This window comes from Python bivittatus, unplaced genomic scaffold (assembly GCF_059951505.1).
Source record: "Python bivittatus isolate LINGU-HERP-01145 unplaced genomic scaffold, Pbiv_v1 ctg000610_np1212, whole genome shotgun sequence".
Taxonomy (NCBI): Eukaryota; Metazoa; Chordata; class Lepidosauria; order Squamata; family Pythonidae; genus Python; species Python bivittatus.
Genome location: NW_028277088.1, coordinates 52589407 through 52612788, shown reverse-complemented (window position 1 = coordinate 52612788; position 23382 = coordinate 52589407). Strand labels below are relative to the sequence as shown.

Sequence of the window (23382 nt, the reverse complement as noted above, 5' to 3'; positions counted from 1 at the left end):
GAGATAAGCTAGGGTGAGATAAACAAGGAATGCAAGGGTAGGGTTTGTTTTTTCTATTGCTCTTGTTGCTATTAATATATCATCATCATCATCATCATCATCATCATCATCATCATCATCATCATCATCATCATCATCATCATCTTCCCCAGCACTGCCACCACCTCTTTTAAGTGAAGAAGCTAGTGAAGGAATTGGGGAAGAGGAGTTGTACAACAAGTGGTCCCCTCCTGGGGCAGAACAGGGAAGGAGTTTTATGCTGCCATGCAGAAATGCCAAATTCTCGGCTGTCCTTTGGTAGGTTGTAGGATGCCTGTAGCCATGGCTAGGAGCCATTGCTCATCTTTAAGTCCTTGGGCATGGCTGCTTTTCTCCCTTTCTCTTGTTTTGTGTTCATCTATTCTGTCTCAGTAACAGTAATTTTCACCTCTTTTTCTTACCCCACTCCCCTCCCCTCCCCTCCTCTCTGGAAGCTCTTGCTAATTACGCCTAGAGAAAAAGGCTATGTGTGAGGTTGAGGTCGAAAGCAGTCCCCATACTCAAAGACTGGGAGTCACTGTAAGTACGTTATGACAGCATCCCCAACCTAAATTTCTAGATATAAATGAAAGTTTCCGTGCAGTTTGACAGCAGCCTCTTAATTGTATAAACAGGATTCATTCATTTAATTAATTTGATTAATGTGGCTGCCCATCTCACCACTGCGGCTCTGGGCAGCTAAGAGTAGACCAAAGCACTCTGCAATGTGATGGAAAAATAATAAAATAAGGCTGGAAACTCTCCCCCCATCCCCCTTGCCTCTCCTGCAAACTCTTTCCTCCACTTCCTTCTGCCATTCTTTGCTCATGCAAAACAGCTATTGCATGACCCAAGAGTGACCACGTTCCCCTTCCAAAAATAGCCCTCTTAACACTATCACACTGAAACAATGGGAGGGCCATCACCTGTCTGCTTAAGGGCTTGCAGAAGGGGCAACCTGGATAAGGAAATCAAGTGAGAAACCACAGGAATTCCATTCTTATTAAAAACATGCACCTGCTCTTCGTAACATTCCATTCTCTTTTGCAATAGATTCCTTGACTCACAGAAAAAAAAACATTTGTCCCCTGTTTAACACCTATCCAAAACTTGCCCACCAATGAGATCCCAAGGATTTCCCGCCTCTCAACCTCAAAGTGTATAAGAATCTCTGCCTTTCTATGGTTCAGGGTCCCTCTTTCTTGGAAAGCAGGCACCCAATGGTCATTGCAATAAACAAGGTTCTTCTCCTCAGGATTGTGCTCCTGTCTTTGGCAAAAATTCCACAACAGCAAAATAGGATCAAAAACAACCGATATATAAAATCTATACTGATCACCATGGCAAATAGATATTAATGGATATTAATTAGATCTAGAAAATCCATCAAGCACTCTTAACATATTCAGTTTAACAGTGATTATTGCCCTCATGTTATCATCTGAAATCCTTATTTCAGCAGTGCAAGTTATTTTTACAGTGGTTTGCCTGAGCAACATCTAAGTAATGTATGCCCAAACTGTATTCAGACAGCATCTAGTACAATAATAGCAGCTACTCTCACAAGCGGGCTCATTTTCAATACAAATAAGGAGTGATCCACTCAGGAGGCTGGCAAACATAATAGAGTGGAGAACAATTGATCTCTTCCTAGCAGTAGTTCCTTTAATGACTATACAGAACTATAGCCTAATTGTAGATAGAGTCAAGGGTGCAAATTGTCATATGTGAATATCACATCATCACCATCATCATGGGAGGCAGGAATGGAGGCCATTTTGTCATTTCCAAATGAAAAGCATTATTTCAATTAGCTCCTGTTGGCTCCATCACCGCCTTATGCAGCATGTGACTGAGTTAGATGCCCCCAGACAATAGACCCACACAGATGATTCACAACAATTCTGTGTTTGAGCTGTCATCTGTCTTCCCAGCACCTGCTGCAGCTGATGGCCCCATCTGTGCATTTCAGAGACTGTGACATGTCAGCATTTAATATGCCTGGGTCTCGTTTCCTTTCCTATGCTCTTGCTTTCTATTAATGAGAATGACTTTTGAGATTGATTCATACATAAGCCTAACTTTAAGAAGGAATTGTTTTGCTGTAGATGCAATAAAGCATCTGGAAGCAGGAAGAACCAAATCTTTATAAAATGGGAACCTTCTACTGTGCAGTCTCCTGAAGATTGGACTGCATGGATTGAAAAGGCTTTCTTTTCACTTTTTGAAATGCATGCATATCTGCATGAGAAGCAGCACCAATAGAAGAATCACAGTAGGTGACATACCCAGCCAGCTCTGTTTAGTTTTTAAACCCAGATAGGTTTGGTCAGATGCTGAGGTCTGCTCCTGATTTGCATATCACAATAAATAAACCATGGAAGGAGCATCTGTAGCTTATTTAGTTGCTACTGCTGGCAAGAGGAACCAATGGGAATTATTAAGTCACATGCACCAGCACACTTGCTCATTAACAGTAATTCAGAATGCTGGTCTATCTTGATGTGTGAACACCATTTGGAATGTAGTGGTGTTGAAGTGAACAATGCATCATTCTGCTAATCTTACATTACCCAGACTGAATTAAGAAAATTGAGCAATGAACCAGCTGTAGGAACTGAAGAAACCAAGACTGAATTTATCAGAATTACAGGGCGGTCCTACCAAGAGATAGAGTGAAGTAACTACCTGTCACAAATCTCAAGTTTGGTATGGCACAATAGTGCCCTCTAAAGCATTTGTTAAACTGATCCTATTCTGAATAGATGGAATATAGCTTTCGTTTTTCCCCAAAGCCTCCTCCAAGTACAATGAAACCTATTTTAATGGACTAAGTGGGGAGGAGGGGGTTCCATTATTAATGAATTCCCAGTAAACCAAAGCGAATATAATCATTACAATATATGTCATTTGATTAAAGACAGCATCAGATTTAAAGCAGATTACATCAATTGTATCAGTTTGGACTGTTTGTGTGATGATGTCATAAATCATGTCAATCACAAAGCCTGTTGTATTGAGGTCTGATTAACTGAAGTTTCAATGTAATCTGATATATACAAAGGAACAACTGTTGCATTTCTGGGCTTTGGGTAGGAAGATTCCAAGCAACTTCTTCTCTTCCAGTTTCTCTAGAACTGGGCTGAAGGGAGAAGTCCTGGGTAGAGGGGCTCAGAATTCCCCACTTATACAGACCAGAGCAGTGTTTCTCTACCTTAGCAACTTGAAGATGCGTGGACTTCAACTCCCAGAATCCCCCAGCCAGCAAGCTGTCTGGGGAATTCTAGGAATTGAAGTCCACGCATCTTCAAGTTGCCAAGGCTGAAAAACACTAGATTAAAGAGTGTGAAGAAGTTCAGCCTGACTGGTGGTAGCTTATCATAATTATCTTTTACTCAAGAATCCCCAAAGAAGCAGTCAGCTGAAAAATGCCAAGTCATTATCTTAGAGTACAGGTTTGAAGAGATATTGTAGTTAGATGCTATAGTCCCAAGCTGGGAATGGCTTTATAGATTAAGATCCTTGAATTGGGAACATAAATGAATTGGGAGTCAGCGGAGATCATAGATCATATTTGTCCAACTTTGCTACAAATTTGACTGAAGTTTTATATCCTCAACATTCAGAGGCTCTCTGACTCCACGTGATTCTGGGTGGCTTACATTAAAAAAGTCAAAACAATTGAAAAAACAACAACAGATCATAAGCACCCAGAAGGCAGACTATATGACAATATCTTTCAGGGACTCAGCCACCATCTTACCCCAAGGCCTGGGAGAAAAGCAGTTTTCAGTGATTTAATGAATGTCATCAGGGTGGGAGATGCTGTTCCAGACGGCAAGTGCTGCAACAGAGAAGGTGTTTTTGTAAAGATAATTCAATGAGAAGGGGCTTAACACAGCACTAATCATGCTCCATATTTTCTTAGAAGACATTAGAAATCAGGTGAGTCTCAGGTATATGCAGTTCACCAATTGTTCATGTCAATGTAATAGATTAAAATTCATTTTAATGGAATAGCTACATTGATTCATTTAATGCCAATATACATAAAATCTCACTTGTTTTTTTATCCTAGCCTTGCCCACTTCTCCTAGCCTTGCATACTAGTTAAAGGATGACCCCTGATATAACAGTCAAAAGCGAGTATGGCCCTCAGCTTTAAAATGGTTTCCTATCCTGCTAGTGAATGATGAGGATTTATCCATGTAAAACTGCTACCTGGAAATACATCTGAATCTGGTAAGCCTGTCAAGGCATATATATGCTTTAGGTTTTGTCAAGCTGTTGTAGAAAAGTGCAAGGTCTGTGGCTAGAGCTAATAGTGGTTTTAACCTACTGAGGAACTTGATAAGCCTCTATCTAGAAGGAACCCCAGAATTTTGACAGATATGGTCCAGATAATCTGATGGGTCATGAGGCCAAACTTAGTGGCTTTTATTCAGGTGTGAAAATTGGCAGTGGAGTATCATACAAATACAGGTATAGAGTCAGCAAAAATACTGACTGGACAAGTCAAATATGGCCAACTTAATATACACCACAAATTTAGCCTAGTTTTCTGCAATCCTCTATACTTACCCATATATAGATCACGTTGAATAAGACCTAGAGGCTGTTTGCCCAACATGGGACCTAGATTTCATACACAGAGGAAAGTTACATCCACTGACTTTCCTTGTTTATTGGAAGAGCCACCCCAGTTTGATGTCTGTTGTCATAGTGTAGTTTGCGACGAACAATTTTGTCAGATTTTTAGGTTTTCCTTTTCTCTCACCCAGGTTCAATAAGTTAGAAATACTCAAGAGGAAGAGAAGGTTTTCTTCCCAAAACAAACCATCTGTGAGGTGAGTGAGATGTCTTACATTGTTGATAAGAAACTGTTTTTGTTTTTTTTAAGGAATTGGCAACAAACGTCTGAAGACTAGCCATTCCTGGGTGTGGCAATTGGCCTGGTCAGTTTTAACACTTCCAGTAAAACCTAAACAGGTTTTGCTCTTTTCTTTCTTCTTCTTTCTTCCTTTTACCTACTCTCTAGCCAGTTTTGTTCTCCACTTTCTCTTCCTCCCCTTTCCTGTTGCAGCTACCCTTTACTCCTTCCTCTTCCATTTGCACCAAACTCCAATCTGTGTTTTCTATTACATCTTCTGCCAGAAGGTGGGAAGACGTGTCTGTGTGTAGCATCTTTCTTTGTGGGAGAGTTTTTTTCTTTTCTTTCCTGTATGGGAAGGGCTGATGTACAAAGTTCAGGGGTCAATACATTTTATAAATGTATTACAGGAATTAGTTCTAAATGATAGTTATTGATTCCAGTAATATAAATGCCCATTTTTAGAGCATGTCTTTATTCACATGAACATATTTATTGGAGGGGAAATCTCCAGGTGTAATTCAGCTGAATTTGGCAATCTTAGGTATGTAAGTGTGGAATTAAAACACGGGACACAAAGGCAAAATAATCAAGACTTCACTGCAGTGTTTATTAGGCAGTACTGTACATACTGGAGGGGGATCCCATCAAAGGTTAGTGTGAGCAAAATGGATGCCCTGACATTTATACAGGTCTACAAGAAAGGGGGAGGGAAAAGAACACATAGGTATACATATTCATATGATGATGCAGGCATACCTAAATGAGCAATACTTCTCAAGTTACTTTATGTCCCTGTTCTTGGCCGCTATCTACAAGGACGGAACAACTGCTATCTATAAGGAAAGCAATAGTGTCAGAGGGGAAGAAACAAATTGTTCAAGGTGCCAACTGCCAGGAAGGAGACATCCTCCCTTACATTGCTATGGGGATGTTTGTGATAAGGGGTTTACAATCAGCCTAGTTCATGTCAGCTTCAAGGGTGCTGCACATTCCTTTATGTTTCAATTTTATTAAGGCGATCCCATTCATCTGAGGCCTCTAAAAACTTGCTTCTTTTACCCAAAGATTCACCCGAAGTTGGGTATTGCACAGGTCTTATCTCTGTGCTTTTAATTTTTTTTCCCTTCACTCTTCATTTTTGGGGGACCATCTTAAATTCGGGGTTGTTTTCATTTCAGATAATATGGTATACTTTCAGATAATATGATAGAAGATCAAACATATCATGTATATGGAGGACAGAAGAGGGAGACAGAGTTGACTTAATATTTTTTTCTTTTCAGAATGGTACTAATCTGAATTTAAAACCTACAGTTTTACCCTAGTTGACATTCTACAGATGATTTGATAGGACAGAATACTCTCAAATGGATAGCATGGTTTCAATTAATATGAGAGAAAGAGAGAGAGACAGAGAGATGTGGTAGCAAATCATTTCAATAAATTAAGCCTTCCATATGTAAAATAATGGCTGACATGAGAAGAGCAATGACTTTGCATTACAAAAATGTAATGTAGCAAATGCATTAAGAATACCTTCAGAAGCCATAGGCATGCCAGCAGCTATAAAAGAGTCATCTACTGAAACACATTAACATTCTATAATTTATTTAATGTTGGAATATTCTGTTTCCAGAAAAGATTTACTTCAGTCACTGGGATATTTATATGATCAGTATAAATTGTTTCCTGATGAATAATTTTATAGATTCTCTTCCAGCATCACCAATGACTCTCCCTTTTCTTCTTATCCCACCATTTGTTAGGCCAGACGTATAAATTCAATGGATATAGCTTGCTTTTCAGTGACAATGGTTTCTTGACACTTTGTGCAGAATGCTACTTTAGTTTGCAAAGTCAGCTGTGACATTTATTTATCTGGTGATGCCAGTTTCTATTTTTTCCTTAAAGACTTTTCAATCTCTGGTGGAGACAAGTAAAAGTTTGAAGTGTGTGGGCAGCTCAGAATGTGTACATAAAAGATGCTGCGATATTTATGCTGAATTTCTAGTTGCCAGAGCTGTATTCGGTTTCCCCATTGATGTAATTTTTGTTTTCATTTTAAAACCCTCATGGAATTATGATACTGGCAATAAGGAATTTTGATTGTTCGGGGCAAGTTTGTCTACATAGTAGAAAAGCTGCAACTATTAAGATTTTGACTATAATCTAATACATGCCTATTTTGCATAAATTCTATTCTTATCTGAGTAGACATGCCCTGCGTTGCACTTTTTCATATTAGATCTGTCTGTTCCACCATAACCCTCCATCTATTGCTCTATAGTGCCAAAGCTGAGGCATCAAAAGGATAGACTATGCTCTGCATAGCTATAGTCCCCACTGAACATGCTATAGATATATGTGTGTGCAAACAGTATGGATTAAAATCCTTTATTATCTTTACTGTACACCATTTTCTGCAAACTCTTTCAATGGACCAGTCTAAGGTATTTTGACTGAAAGCCAAGTTGTTCTCACCTCCATTTCATATACAAAACTGCAATGGACTGTTAGTTGAATATTAGATATGGTACAAAGTCCTCCATTGCACCAGAAATCTTAGGAGGCATAGGTCAGACCAGTAGATATACACAGCTATGTCCAGTACTGGCCTTAACCCATGGTATCTGCTACTGGAGATGGCCTCCTCATTTTGTTTATGGGTAATATTAGACCAGCTCATTGGTGAGAATAAGGCATAAAGTCAGCCAGTCAGTCAGTCACTCTTTATTTTGGATAACAACCAGCATAAAACAAAATTTTGGCCATCATGCTATTAATAAACCTAACCTCCATGAATTTGTTGCCCTTAATTATTATTCAATGTTCAGTGGCATGCATTATCTATGACTAAACAGTACATATTTTGCAGGTTGACAATCCTTTTTTTAAAAATTCAGTTACTATCCACCAACACAAAGTAAATTCTTTGCACCTCATTCATTCAATAAATTATTCACTTTTGCTAAGGACATTTTAACCTATTCTCACATCCAAAATTGAACAATAAAAGTTGCAACCCGGGCAATCTTTCTTTCCTTCTCCCCCCTCCTCTCCCACAGCACTTTTCTTCGCCCACCAAAAGTCAATTGTTCATAAAAGCTATTTGGTAAATGAGTGAGTTGTTTTGATTTTCTTCTGATGGGTTTTTGGCTGTCTCCAGAAAAGAGTTGCTGAACTTGATAAGAGACAAGTAAATCCCTTAGTGAATTGAAGCCCTTAGTGAATTCCTTTAGCACTGATTCTAAACATAGATGGTAATGGAACTAGGGAAAAAATGAAGCCTAAAATGTGAGAAACTTTGCAGGAAAGTGTACGCATCAGCTAGGAAACAAACACCTTTCATTTTGAATGCACAAAGCACCTTCATTCTGTGAAGTTCACAAAGGGTTTAGAAGAGCCTCAGGGCTTGTGCCTCAGGGTTTGCTTTTACTTTGCAGTAAAGTAGCTGTACTTGATTTTCTTCAGATACCTTTTTGGAGAACTGAAAAATACTTGTGAAAAATGTAAGACTGAGAAATACTGCACATAAGGTATTTTTTTCTTTCTCTCTCTCTAATCCGGTTGTATACACTTGTGTCCAATTGCAGCGGAGTTTGCATTGCATCAGAGTGTATTAAACTGTGTGTCTTGTTTCTGCATATCACAGAGACTTTAGTCTGCCTAGGATTCATCTACATAATATAATTCCTGGATCTGGTGTTAAACTGGGTCCGGGTGGTTTGAATGAGATGCTCTAATTAGCTCTCTGATGCTTGGAGGATCTGCTACCAATGAAGTAGTCTCTTGAGGTTGGGCAAGGCTATGCCCTCCTTGCTTTGCTTCTGCTCAACATGAAATATTGGTCATGAGGAAGAAGATGGTAGTGGTAACACTGGATTTTCCACAATGAACTGGAATGATAACATTAATGAAGTGCCAGAATGGGACCCCTGGTTCAATCTTTCCTTCCAACACTTTCTACCATTTCCTCTGTGATGTTTGATTGCCCACTACTGGCATGAATGCTTGTTCTGCTACATACATAGTACATCAGATTTTGGGGCATGGGAATATTCATCAGGGAGAATAATAGATGCTGTGGCAATATTTAAATAATGAAGAAGGCAGAGGGAGCTTTGACTTAGCCAAGTCTGCTTAGTTCCTGCAGCTTTTTCCAACCTACCATCTTCTAAATGTCTGGGGCTTTGATTTCCACAATTCTCAATCAGAATTCAACCAGAGGATTGCAGATCTGGACCTCTTTCATTGTGGTTTCAGACCAGAGCATGGGGGTTAATACAGCATTAGGATGAAAAGCTGGTGTATTTCCTTGTAGAGTGCCACAAGAAGTCATTCCTCTCTCCCTTGGTGTATTGTCATTATGCCGACAGTTCTCAGTTATACTTTGCCACCAACGCCCAGCTGGAGATACCATGGAAGTCTTGTCTTTGTGCCTGGAGGCTGTTAGGGTCTGGATGAAAGAAAACAGGCTAAGCAAGACAGAATTTCTCTTTGTCCATTACAGCATTTTTTCAGCTCCAATAGTGTAGGGGGCAGCCTTGCACCTGAGGGAGTATGTCCATGACTTGGGGGTCCTCCTGGACTCACAGTTACTGCTGGAAGGATAGGTGGAAGCTCTGGTGCCAGTTTCAGCACTACATGGAGAAAGTGGACCTTGTTACATTGACTCATGCCTTCATCATCACATACCTGGATTTTGGGGAGATCAAAGGCTGAATTTTGTGTTAGGGGAGTGCCAAATGCAACACTCCAAAAAGTTGCCATGACCTGGAAAAAGCTAAATTTGATTTAATTTAATTCAACTGAAGTTAAAAATTAAATGCAATCAATATGATTCTCCTCCTCTTTTGTAAAATTATGAATTAAAACTTGTGGCAGGTTTTGTGGGGCCTCTAGGACATACCATAGGCTTAGGGAACAGCAAGTGACCTTTGGACTACAGAATCCCCCCCCCCCCCCAAATTGTACACTTATATTTATGGGATGCAGGGTGAAACATTTTCAGTTGATCCAGGAAATGTTTTATTATTTATTTAAATCTATTTCAATGCATGCAACTTTTGTTGCTGATATATTTGCAGTTTGTGATGGACACAGTGAAAACATGTCTCTCAACTGGACTACAAATTCACAAGAACCATTAGTAATAAAAATCATGCATATGAGTTCATAGAGTCTCAGCCAGTTTATCTCTGCCAGTAAAGATGAGCAAGAACAACCCAAACATGGGTACTGATTATTACTGAATGTAATGGATTTGTGGTCAGTTCCCTGATTAACTGGCAAGCTGTATAGACTAATTCTGCACTTAAAAGCACTTAATGGCTCCATGTACCCCAGATGCATCAACATTGTCTACAGAAATCTAGCACTGAGTATTTTCCTGCTCCTTTTCTTTTCCTGTACTTCTGCTCACACCACTGCTTTCTGGTAATTCCTTGTTGCCCCAGGGTTTTCTCTGCAGCTAAAACTAGGTGTAAAGCCATTTTTGTCATAGCATTATTTTATTTATTTATTTTATTTATTTATTAAAATTTTCAACCATTTATTTATCAAATTTTTCAAATGGGGGAACTCTGGGCAATTCACAATAAACATTAGAACACAAATATATAAACACATAAAACCATAAATTAAAACATAACTAAAAAGAAGAAGGAGAGACCAAGGGGATGAAAACCTGAGGCTGAAGGCCGAGGCCCATATGGGGCTAGCCATCCCCATGCTTGAGGTATTCTCAACCCACCCCAGGCCAGGTGGCAGAACCAGGTCTTCAAAACTTTACGGAAGGCCAGGAGTGCGGGGGCTAATCGCATCTCCGGGGGCAGGATGTTCCAAAGAGCAGGGGCTACTGCAGAGAAGGCCCACCTTCTGGACCCCGCCAGTCAAAGTACTTTCACTGAGGGGATCCGAAGCATGCCCTCTCTGTGTGGTCGGGTGGGACGGGTTGAAGTCATAGGGGAGAGGCGGTCCCTTAGATAACCTGGTCCCATGCCATGTAGGGCTTTAAAGGTGATAACTAACACCTTGAATTGGACCTGGAAGCAAACTGGCACCCAATGCAGTTCGTGGAGCAGAGGCATTACATGGGCCCTCCTTGGGGCACCAACAATAGCCTGGGTGGCTGCATTCTGGACCAGCTATAGCTTCCGGATACTCTTCAAGGGTAGCCCCATGTAGAGCGCATTGCAGTAGTCTATCTGGGAGATAACAAGGGCGTGAGTGACTGTTCGAAGGGCATCCCGATCCAGGAAAGGGCGTAACTGATGCACAACCCGAAGTTGTGCAAAGGTCCTCCTTGCCATGGCTGCCACCTGCCCTTCAAGCAGGAGCCGTGAGTCTAGGAGGACTCCCAGATTACGCACTGGGTCTGTCTGGGGCAGTGCTACCCCATCCAGCACCAAAGATGACAAAATCCCGGATACAGAGGAGCCATTAACCCACAGCCACTCCATCTTACCAGGGTTCAGTCGAAGCTTGTTGCTCCCCATCCAGATCCTTACAGCCTCCAGGCACCGCGAAAGGGCGGCCACAGCATCACTTACTTCACCAAGGATGGAGATGAATAGCTGCGTATCATCAGCATACTGATGATACCTCACCCCATGATGACGGATGATCTTGCCCAGCGGTTTCATGTAGATGTTGAAAAGGAATGGAGAGAGAACCGAACCCTGTGGCATCCCACAAAGGAGGGGCTGAGGATGGGACCTCTCACTCCCTATCACCACCGATTGGGATCAGCCCCAGAGAAAGGAAGCGAATCAGCACAAGACCATGCCGCCCACCCCCAATTCCCTGAGCTGTCCCAACAGGATACCGTGGTCGACGGCATCGAAAGCTGCTGAGAAATCAAGGAGAGCAAGGATGGTCGCACTTCCACCATCCCGCTCCCACCAGAGGTCATCCATAAGTGTGACCAATGCTGTTTCTGTTCCATATCCGGGCCTGAAACCTGACTGGAAGGGATCCAGATAATCCGTTTCCTCCAGAACCCTTTGGAGCTGTGATGCCACCACTTTCTCAACCACCTTCCCCAAAAAGGGGAGGTGGGAGACTAGGCGAAAATTGTCCAGCATGGTAGGATCCAGGAAGGGTTTCTTGAGGAGGGGATGCACCAATGCCTTCTTAAAGGCAGCTGGAAACCCTCCCTCTTGCAAGGATGTAATAACCATCGCCTGGATCCAACCACATGTCACCTCCCAAGTTGCTTTCACCAGCCAGGAGCGGCATGGGTCAAGATGGCAAGTGGTGGCCTTCACAGTCCCCAGGATCCTATCCACTTCCTCAGGAGCAACAGGGTCAAACCGCTCCCAGATAACTGGGTAAGAAGAGTCCCTCGGTGTCTCCCCAGACCCTGCCCCACCCTTGGAGTCTAACTTGGAATGAATCCAAGCGACTTTGTCCTGCAGATGCTCTGAAAATTCCTCTGCATGGTCCTGCAAATGAACCCCCACATCCCCCTTACCAAGGAGGGACCTAGTGATCCTAAACAGGGCCACCAGGCAGCATTCTGCGGACACGATAAGGGCGGAGAAGTAGAGGCGTTTTGCCGCTCTTATTGCCACAAGGTAGGCCTTGATAGTGGCTCTAACATGTGTTCCATCAGATTCGGTCTTTGTTTTCCTCCAAGGCGCTCTAGACGTCTCTTAACCCTCTTCAGCACCCTCAGGTCCTCCGTGAACCATGGGGAGTGTTGGGGCCGATGTGGCAAGAGAGGTCGCATAGGCACGATCCTGTCCAAGGCCCCGGCTGCTTCCCTGTCCAGGCAGCAGCCAAGGCCTCAGCTGGACCGTGCAGCAGATCCGTGGGAATATCCCCCAGCTCCTTCTGAAACCCTGATGGGTCCATCAGGCGCCGGGGGTGGACCAATCGCATGGGTCCGGCCTCCCTGCAGAGGGGGTGGTATAGGAGAAACTCAGGGTCACCAGGACATGATCTGACCATGACAACGGGGAAAGCTGTAGATCTCCCCTCAGATCACTTTGCCATTGCTCCGACAAGAAAACCAAATCTGGCATGTGGCCACTATCCTGGGTTGGGTCCCGCACAATTTGAGACAGCCCCATGGTTGCCATGGTAGCCATGAACTCCCGAGCCGCCTCTGAAGACTGCCCCAGGGACGGAAGGTTGAAGTCTCCCAGAACCATAAACCTGGGGAACTCCACCACCAGCCCCGAGATGGCCTCCAGCAGCTCAGGCAGGGAGGCTGCCACACAGCAGGGAGGCTGGTACAATAGCAGAACTCCCAACTGTTCGCGGGCGCCTAACCTAATAAACAGTGTCTCATGGCCAGAAACTTGTGAAGCAATGCCCCTGAAGGCTACTAGAGATTCCCGGATCACAATAGCCACCCCTCCTCCCCTGCCCTGGTCTCTCGGCTGGTGCCACACCGAGAACCCAGCTGGGCACATTTCCGAGAGGGACACCCCCCCTCGAGCCCCAGCCAGGTCTCAGTAATACATGCCAGGTCTGCCCCCTCCTCGGTGATCAAGTCACATATGAGGGGGGCCTTGTTGTTAACTGACCTGGCATTAAGCAGCAGCAGCCGAAGGCCAGAGCCCCTATGAATCTGCTGACCAGGCTCTGGGAATGAGCCAGGAGGGCCAGAACACGCCACTGGTAACACACATTGGGGGCGTCTTCCCCAAAGATGGCCCGCCCTCCAGCTCCTGCCATATCGTCCCCTACCTGTCACCACCTCAATAGAGTAGCCCACCGCATAATCCCCGGGGGCTGTAGGCCCAGATGTCTCCAATCCTGAACCTCCAGGTTCCCCAACCCGGGGCAAGGGTCCCTCCTTCCAGCCACTCATCCTCATTCACACCCAAACACTTGCAGGTGAGGGAAGGTCGCCTTGGCACACAAGCTCGCGCTCTCGGCGCCATTAGGACCCACCCCCCACCAAACCTTACACTCCCACACACCCTCTGCCATCCTGCATGACCTCTCTCACTAGTTGGCAGGGTGGACCTCCCATTCACTCCCTCGCACCTCCTGTCTCCCACCCAGAAGGTGGATCCTGACCCTAATATCCTCATGCACTCCCCAGACTCCCTCCCAGACTCTCATTCCCGGGAGGGAGTCCCAGACTCACACTGGAGGGACTCCACGGATCTCCACTGGCCCTGGGGGGGGGTAGGTGTGGGTGGATAGCTTCCGATGTGCTGGTTTTAAAACCAAGGGCCGTTGGTTTCTTTTGCTGTCCGGCTGCTCCCCAGTCCAGCTGTTCCTCTGATGCCAACGATCTTCCTCCACAGCTGGACTGCAAGTCCACAACAGCCTCAGCCCCCCCAACCCACCCAGCGTCTTTGTGCCAGACCATCAAGTTCCCAGGACTCCAGCCGCCTGTGTGTTCCCACATCCCTGGAGATTGCTACCTTGCTCGGGGGCTCACTAAAACACAACATGTGGCCCCGAGGTTGATGGAGCTCGCAGCGCTGCTCCAGGGGCCCCTAGGGCTCGCTATGCCACATTAGGGCCTGCTGCACCTGATGGATCTTGGATTGGGTCCACTGCGACTGGGTCTTACTGGGCCCTCTAGGCCTGGGATTCGATGTTTCGCACCGGTGTCCATTGCAGTTCGCCGTACCATGTTAGGGCTCGCTGGGGCTTCCCGTGCTGCGCTAGAGCTCGCTAGGACTTGCCGTGGCTCATTGCACCCCTCTGGGGCCTCGTCGGCTCAGGCTCGATGAAGGTCGCTGCCCACGCCGAGGTCTGCAAGGACTCTCTCCATCACGCTCAGCTCAGGTGGGCTCAGTTGGCTTGCCGCATTACACTGATGCCCCTTGGGGTGTGTCACACCAAGGACCAGCCAAGCCCTCCACTCTGGGGGCTCGGCACACCATACAGGGACCGCGCCGCACCGGAGCTTGCCCGAGGCTTGTCCGAGGCCGTTGCTCTCCGCCGTGACCGCCACTCACTGCTCGCGCCCTGCCGCTCTGTCCAGGGTAGCGCCCGAGGAGACACACCAAAGGGGAACCCCCCTGTCGAGGTCTCCTCCGCACCCAGTCCACCCCCTAAAAGATGGTAAGTCCCGGGGGGAGGGGGGTCAAAACTATAAACCCCCTAATGCAGCGACAATGACTGGCGTTCGCTGGTGGCCGCCATCTTGGAAAAAAAAATTATACAGAATGCATTACACTTTTATTTCAGTCCAAGATTCTCATCTTTTGTAGCCAGTCAGTAATGACAAAACTTGAAAATACCAACATTCTCTGATAACTCTACTGAAACTGCAACATCCTTAAAAAGTATAACCTAATCCAGAAGCCAACAATGTACTTGGCTATAATGTGATTTAAATGAGTCAGGGAGACTAGGTTTGCGATCTTTTATGCATTTACTCAGGAGTAATACCCTCTGTATTTTGCCCATTGCTATTTTAGTTCAAACTATTGAAATCCATGTTAGCATAAAGTATTGTTGTCCTCATTAAAACACAATGTACAATGTATAAATGGGGGAAGGTGCAGAAATCAAAAGTGTAAAGTTTGGAGGATGGAGTCTCCTTGACTCAACTGGGATAGTTGACAAGTATAAGATCTCATTCCTACCTCTTTTAGGATATGCTGCAATCCCATCTTGTTGTGAAGGAAAGGAGAAAGCTCTCAAACTGTGTGATGCACTTCCTTGAGTTGTGGAGTCCTTGGGGTTCTCTGAGCTCAGAGAACCCCAAGGACTCCACAGTTCAACCCTGAGCTACACATATTCACTGCTATTGGCACTTCCTTGAGACTTCCACTTGCTCTTACTATTTCTAGGAAAGGAGTCAAGACCTTCCTTTGTAGCCAGGCCTTTTCAGTCTGAATTAGTTAATAACACATTTAAAATAATTATCAGTTTTTGTTTTACCTTTTCTTATTAGCTTTTTTGAGTGCTGTCTGGATAGAAATCAAATAAATAACTAAGGTAGCCTTCAGCCACTAACTTTATCCCATTCAGCTAGTCTGCCATTTTTATAAGCCAAGAGGGACAAGGGACAAGGGATAAGTTCACTTAGGATGGAGCTCTCCACAGTATTGGTCAAGGGTTGGTTGTTTGGTAGGTTTTAATCTCACTCAGGACCCTTTGTGGGATTTGCTATTCAGGCCCCCAACAACAAGCACCCATTTAGCTCTGCATTTATCAGAAGTCCTTAGAAAAGGGTGGAGCTGTATTTGTGGTAAGAAGTTAAGTAGATTCCAGACTTTTAGAGTGTGATGCAAAGCACTGCTGATCAAGATGATTACTGAGATGAAGAAATGATTAAAAAGTTCTGCTGCTACAATGTCCTTAAAATCAAATCCATTAAGTCATCAATTATGTGGACTGAATTAAATTATTGGCAAGGAAGAGCAACCCACTGACAACAGTTGCCATGTGACTCTGACAAACCATGATACAGTATATTGGATGTATGCTGGAACCCTAGTTCTTCCCAACATATCAGTACAGTGAAATATAGACTGGTGGTCTGAAAATATAGTCCATAAATTTAATGGAAGGCATATAAAATGAAAAATATCTCTAATTCTCAACAATTGCCTTTGAATAAAATTGGGCAAATAATTATTTAAATATACAGTCCACTTCATACCCAATATCTGAGGCAGATAAAATAAAAAACTTCTAATGGAAATGTTGCACTGAAACAGGACAAATTTTAATCATTTATTTTGAAATCATCTGCTGATTTTAATCAGGATTCCAACAAAGCATATAATCACTCAAAAAGTACCTTGTAGAGCTGATGCTTTAGACCACTCAGGCACGTGAGAGGAGATGCAAAATTAAATGATGATGATGATGATGATGCATCCCTAAGTCAGCCTTTCCCTGGAGAAAATGCATCCATCAAGGGTGTTACTTAATAGCCACTAACCACATCACAATTATTTAAACTATAAAGTGTTGACTGTAGCCTGCCCCAAACCCACACCATAAAAACAATTTTACTACACCGCTATAATACCATTGGAATTGCATAGCTCAGTTGCAGATTTTTATTGTAAAAATCAGAAGGAATATGGAAATCCACATAAGCTATCTAGTGTAACATTCTATTTTGTTAAAAGTAGGTCAAATGTGCTGATTCTCTTTGAACAAATATAGTTATGTTTGTATTTTTACAAGCACCTTGAGACTATCCATACTAGCTAGCTACAGTGCCATTTGGGCATCCCTGTGGTGATATCTTACTAATGCAGATAGACTTTATATAGTGCCACACAATGGTTGGGTAATGTTATAGATGACAGCCAGTTTGGTGTAGTGGTTAAGGTATCAGGCTAGAACCAGGAGTCTGTGAGTTCTAGTTTTGCCTTGGACACAAAGCCAGCTGGGTGACCTTGGGCCAGTCACTTTCTCATAGCCCTAGGAAGCAAGCAATGGCAAATCAATTTCAAAAAACCTTGCCAAGAAAACTGCAGGGACTAGTCCAGGTAATCTCCAGGAGTCAAAAAGTGACCTGAAGGCATTAAAAAAAATGTTGTAGAAAGCTAGTGTGGATAGCCTCATCTCAATTTTTTTTTTTCCTGGAAGAATTAGCAGAACCAGAAGCTTGAAAATATTCCAGCTGTAAGAAGTTGACTTCAGAAATCAGACTGTAAGTATCTATATGTTTCTACCATTACTTAAAAAAGTATTGTCACATAAATGCCTGCCAGCCAGCAGATCTACAAGGATACCTGGAAACTGGCCAATCCAATCTTGATTTGTTGAAGTTTAATTAGTAAGAGTAATTAAATTAATTGATTAATCAATTAACTTTAATTTTATGTAGATGAATTAGCTTAATCTGGTCATTGGGATGGAAAATTGCTTTGAATCCTTGAGTTCTATCATAAAAAGATTGTGGAATAAATCTAACAGATAATTAAGTAATTGTGACCCTAAAAATGTTTATGAAGTCTAAATCATCATATCCTTTTCAAACATTTCCAACCTTAATGAGAAAACCCTAACTTCATGGCAAGAAATATTTACAATATAATAGAAACATTTTGTATTAAAAAAGAAAAGGCAATGAATAAATAGAAAATAATTATACTTTAAATCCTTAAATTGGGGATGGGGATTTCCTAACATATTTTTTACTTTTCTACTGAAACATATTGTCTCCATTATACTGAAATATAAATATAAAAAAATGGATAGAGTTTGAAAATTCCCATTTATATAGCAAAAAATTAGCGTAATCTTGTTTAAAAAGCCAATCTACAAAATCCTTTCCTGAAGTACACAATTGAAACAGGTGAAAATGGCATCAGAAATTAGCACCATACTGTTGCTCCCTACCCTTAATGCCTCTTATAGGATATCAGTCTTTTCTAATGAATGTAAAGGCTCTACAAATCAAGACACAGAAACAGGCAATTCTAGACAGACTAAAATGATGTTTGATAAATGGAAAAATGAGACCCAGTACAGAGATAAACTATTAATTTTTTTTTATCCCACCTTTATTATTTTTGTAAATAACTCTAGGTGGTGAACATACCTAATACTCCTTCCTCCTCCTATTTTCCCCACAACAACAACCCTGTGAGGTGAGTTTGGCTGAAAGAGAGCGACTGGCCCAAAGTCATCCAGCCGGCTTTCATGCCTAAGGCAGGACTAGAACTCACAATCTCCTGCTTACCCACTAGACCAAACTGGCTTTAGGAAAGAATTGGCCACAGCATTGACATGTCCTATTTTTCTTTAAATATGAAGATGTAAAAGAACTAGCCCTACACACTCTTACTGACTTTGAAAAACTCAAAAAGAAAATTCAAAATAGATAAATGTAAAGAAACTGTAGTGTTGTATTAAATGTCTCTAGAATGTAAAAATCAATCTTTAAAACATTTTGGGAATGGGATCTTGGGAAAAAGTATTAGTGATCCATTGGTGATAAGCCTATCAGTCTATCCCAACCCCTGGGGGAAAAGCCACCCTTCACCACCCTCCAGAAGGCTAAAAGGGCAGGGCCTGCTGGATCGCAGGGGAAGACTGTTCCACAGGGAAGGAGCTGCTACAGAAGGGTGGGCACATTCCTAGTCCCATTAGATGGCGACAAATAACCTGGCTCCATGCCATGTAGGGCTTTAAGGGTAATAACCAGCACTTTAAATTGCACCTGGAAAAAGACTGGGAGCCAGTGTAGCTCGCACAGTAGTGGTGTTAACATGAGCAAACCAAGGGGTACCCAGCAGTGCACCAGAATTTGTTCCAAGAAGCCTCACAAAAATTATATACATATATGTTTTGCGTGTGTGTGTGTTTTGTGTGCATGTAGGTAAGAGAGAGAAAGGAAATCTTTCTTTGGGTCCACACTTCTCTAATTTCTGAGGGGAAGTATCTGAAGCATCTGTTCTTGGCTTAGATGCACTGGACTGAGATTGATAGGATGGTCCCATAGGTAAGTCTTGTACACCTTTATAGGTTAACACCAACAGTTTCATTGGGGAAAAGGGAAATCTGACTTCTCCCACTCATGCCTGCGACACAGCGGCATTTATACACAGGTTTTGCTCTTTTTCATTCAGAGGAAAAGGGGAGCCTCATAGCTCCTGTCCTACATCACCCAGTAAATGAACAGCTCACTTCTATGAGAGAGGTGAACTAGACCTGTCAGCTGCAGCGACCACTAGTTTTCTGCATTGAAGCTCTTGTGAGAGCAGACACAGCATATGTGAATGGATGCCAAAAAGTTTAACCAACTTTTTATTAACCTACTATTTATCATTGTAGACTCAGCTCTCATGAAAGACTGAGGAGTTATACATTTTTAAAGTAATATATTTTTAAAAGTTGCATTTTGAGCCCACAACCTTATCCAAACAAGGTAATTCTGTTACAATAACTGAATCTGAAATGAAACTGTGCCACTAATCAGTAAGATGAAGCAGTGGTTTACTTGAAAGGAAGTACTTCAGTATATTCATTATAAGTCAGACTATTAATGCAATTGCCCTGAAAGGATTTCAAACGGCTTCACAGTGCTTATGGAATTCAGATACAATTATTTCATAGATTTCTAAATAGAAACAAATGTTGAGTCAATTGTATGATGCAGGTGCAATTAACAGCAAGAAGCAAACAGAATAGTTTTAGATATTGGACTCAATTGTCCTTTGTCAGCTCAGTTCACTGCTCAGTGTTTATCAGCCCAAAAATGTGGAAGAGATGAATTAAGAACCCTCAATAGGTTCTTGAATTAAGAACCCTTAATAGCTTACTGAACCTCCTTAGTCCTTTATTCTACAGCCAGCCACAACCACAACTTTCTCAAAAAACCAAGTTAAAATGATCATTAGCTTCCTCCAACCTGTGATTCCATTGCATCATTGGGTATGCCTCCTGCAGTTTGGAGAAAAAGAAAAGTATGTCCTCTCACTGAAGTTTGGAAAAGTTGCTGTATCTGCCATATAAGTTTTATCACAATATTCTCCATAGTTCAAGAAATTGCCTAAAAAATGAAAGAATAACACATAGGACTCATGAAATTGAATATTTATTTATTTATTTATTTATTTAATTTATGCTTTATTTTAATTGCAAATACATGTTAAATGCATGTTGAAAGAACATAAAATACACCTTTGTATGTAGTTACATCCCACATCTGCAAATAATGACTTGCTTAAGCTACTGTAAGATTCTGTTATCACTAAGTTCACAGTAGCCAAGCTCCCCATCCATATAAATTCCAAACATAGAATCAATCCCTGGATAAATGTTAAAAAAATCAGCCTCTTTACAAAGTATAGCAATATACTGTGTTGCAAATAGCATACTGAAACAACTGCAATATAAATGTACTGTTCTTCAGGATGTGTATCGTCTGAACTAGGGATAAGGGAATCAACCATTCCACTGTGCTGTTTAGTCCAATGTGAACCAAGATGGACGTTTCCTGTTTCTTTCTATAATTCGCTTGCCTTCATCTTCAGTTCTGGGGGTTTCTCCTGTATACAGCACAATGCTTTCTACAGTGGGAGCCTTATGTGGTCCATCTTCCAGTAGTCTTATTTGCTTTCTTATGGCATAAGTTTCTTGTTTAACTTTTTCATAACAGTAGCCACAAAGAACATGCTTCTCTTTCAAGTTGCCACATTCAGGACAGATATCTACATTTTTCTAAAAGAAAAAAAGAGAGAGTCTTAAGATGCAGTGATGAGAGAATGTTTAATTATTTATAAAAATTCTTATCTGTTTTTCATTAATAACCATAACAATAAAGTGGAGTACAAAACAGGATTAAACAACATATCAAAATCATAAAACTAGGGCAACAAGAACAGCACTGCCCAATGCCAGGGAATATTTGAAGGGTTGAGTCTGCATTTCAGATTCCTGATGTTCTAGAGGGTTGCAGGAGGCTGTTTGGTGAAGAAGCAGGAGTGAATTTTTGGGGGGAGAGGTATGTAGGGTTTGAAGGAGAGCAGGTCTCTGAAAGCCAATCTGCTCCATTTCACCCTTAACCTTTCCAAGGACCGGAACTCGAGTGTGCGTATGGAAGGGATTCTTTCATTTTCCAGGAATCTCCTATTCCTAATGCCCTACTTAAAAAATAGTCTGAAACTAGGCAGAAAATAGGTACCGCGTGGGTAGGGTAGATGGATAGTTTTCTGGCTGAAACAGTTTGTTTTCCAGGAGGTTAGGAGTTAAAGTAAACAAAATAAAAACAAAACCACACTAAAATCCAGCTACTTTGCAATCAAACTTTGATTGCACACTCTCAGCTGGTAGGGGCTTTATGCAACCCACAGACTGCTCAGATTTATACTATACATTTGCAGCAAAACCACTGTGAAACAAATGTACATTTATACTTCTGAACTTACTTGCCAACTTACTCCTGTTGGTGCTGAAGAACAGACATTTTAGAAATACTGCAAGAGAGGCAAATTTCAATTTTCTGCAAACAGAAATTTAACAAATTACCTTTATCTTTATAAGGTGGTTAGAAGCCCTTCGCCTGCAGCGATTCACTTCAATTGTTCGCCTTGACTTTGGAGCTGGCATCCAAAATATGCTGTCTAAAAAGCTTGGATTCTCATCATATTCAGTTTTTTCTTCCACAGGATTCGGTAAAGAAGCTGGAGCTTGTACAGCCAAAGCAGGAGCTTAAGGAAGAGATATCAACTCCAAATAGTATCATATCTTAGTCTGTTTAAGGTAGTTTGTTTAAATTCAATATGGGATGCTAAAACTTTTTTCCAATGGGGTTCATTTTGAACTGACAAGTATTTAGATTTTAAACCAATGACATCTCAAGCTAGCCACATGCAGTACACTCTTCAACATATTTACTGAATAATCAAGTATCACTGTATTAACACATGATTTATTGACTAGGATAGCAATTTTAAACACTTGAAAAGAAGTAGGCAGCACTAAAAACAAAGGGGGTTACTTCTGAATAAACACGCACGCACACAATTGCAACCTAAAGTATATACATCATTCAATTGTTTTTTTAAAACAAAAAAGTCTCTTTTGTTCCTTGTTTTTTGTTTTGGTGCCTTCGAGTCGGCGTTAACTCCTGCCCGGATTAGTCCTTGCAGTTTTCTTGGCAAGATTTCAGAGGTGGTTTGCCATTGCCTCCTTCCTAGGGATGAGGGAAAGTGACTGGTCCAAGGTTACCCAGCTGGCTTGCCTTAAGGGAAGCTAAAACTCACCGTCTCCCAGTTTCTAGCCTGGTGCCTTTACCACTACACCAAACTGGCTCTCATAATCTTTTACCGTTACTTACCCTAATATTTTCTGTTCCTACATTTTAAGGCTATGGACAACACGTGAGGGAGATACACAATTTTGGAGCCTAGTATAAGAATGCTGTACTTTCAGCTTTAATACTACCCTCCATTTTAACCAACATTGTTTCTCTGTAAAAAATCCCCTCCCTGCACTGTCTCCATACCATACCGTTTGTCTTGGGAAAGAGCAGAAAAAGAATAACAGGCAAGGGAGCAAACAGACCGGCCAGCTAGCGTGAAAGGAGATGAAACAGCAGAGTCGAAGCTACTCCGACTAGCAAATCTGCAGTGGAGTTCATTAGAAATAATAAAGTCTTAATAGCTTTAAAATCCCTCCTTGGCTTGAGTGACGCTAAGCACCTCCAACAAGTAGCTTGAAGATCACTGCGGAAATTTTCTTTTGAGCTCTTGAGGACTAGCATGATGAACAACACATTAGTGACTCTTACCCCATGGCGATCCGTGGCCGCCAAGCTGCCCCCAGCAGCTTCGGAGGAAACGACGGAGTTTGGGCAAAGGGGATGAGAATACTAACAACGAGGCCATGTCACTCAATCCTCGCTTTCCCGGCACCTCTCGCTGCTCCGCCCACAATTCAGCTACGGAATCGGAACTTACAAGTTAGTGGTCACCGCAAAGAATCCTGGGAAACCGAGTCAAACTACCTGCCATTAAACCATTAAGCAACTCTTACACGCCTTTGACGAGCTACCTTGCTCGTTCGGTGAGTTTTGAGTTTCAAAGTGCACAAGAGGCTGC

At 42.3% G+C, this 23382-nt stretch overlaps 1 protein-coding gene and 1 pseudogene across 2 annotated transcripts; both read right to left on the bottom strand.

The window, feature by feature from the left end:
- Positions 1–9990: 9990 nt before the first annotated feature.
- LOC148214626 (uncharacterized) lies at positions 9991–14790 on the bottom strand (annotated as a pseudogene).
- Positions 14791–16554: 1764 nt separating this feature from the next.
- MRPL32 (mitochondrial ribosomal protein L32) lies at positions 16555–23315 on the bottom strand. 2 transcript variants are annotated; one of them, XM_025163119.2, is made up of 5 exons: positions 23073–23280; positions 21809–21990; positions 20803–21001; positions 20190–20330; positions 16555–16714 (listed from the first exon to the last, which is right to left on the bottom strand). In XM_025163119.2, exons 1-4 carry the CDS (start codon positions 23167–23169, stop codon positions 20206–20208), a joined length of 603 nt encoding a protein of 200 aa, XP_025018887.1. In that variant the 5' UTR covers positions 23170–23280; the 3' UTR covers positions 16555–16714; positions 20190–20205. The 2 variants fall into 2 exon arrangements, with proteins under 2 accessions (XP_025018887.1, XP_088006139.1); XM_088150013.1 differs by lacking the exons at positions 16555–16714; positions 20190–20330 and having other exon boundaries at positions 20367–21001; positions 23073–23315.
- Positions 23316–23382: the final 67 nt, after the last annotated feature.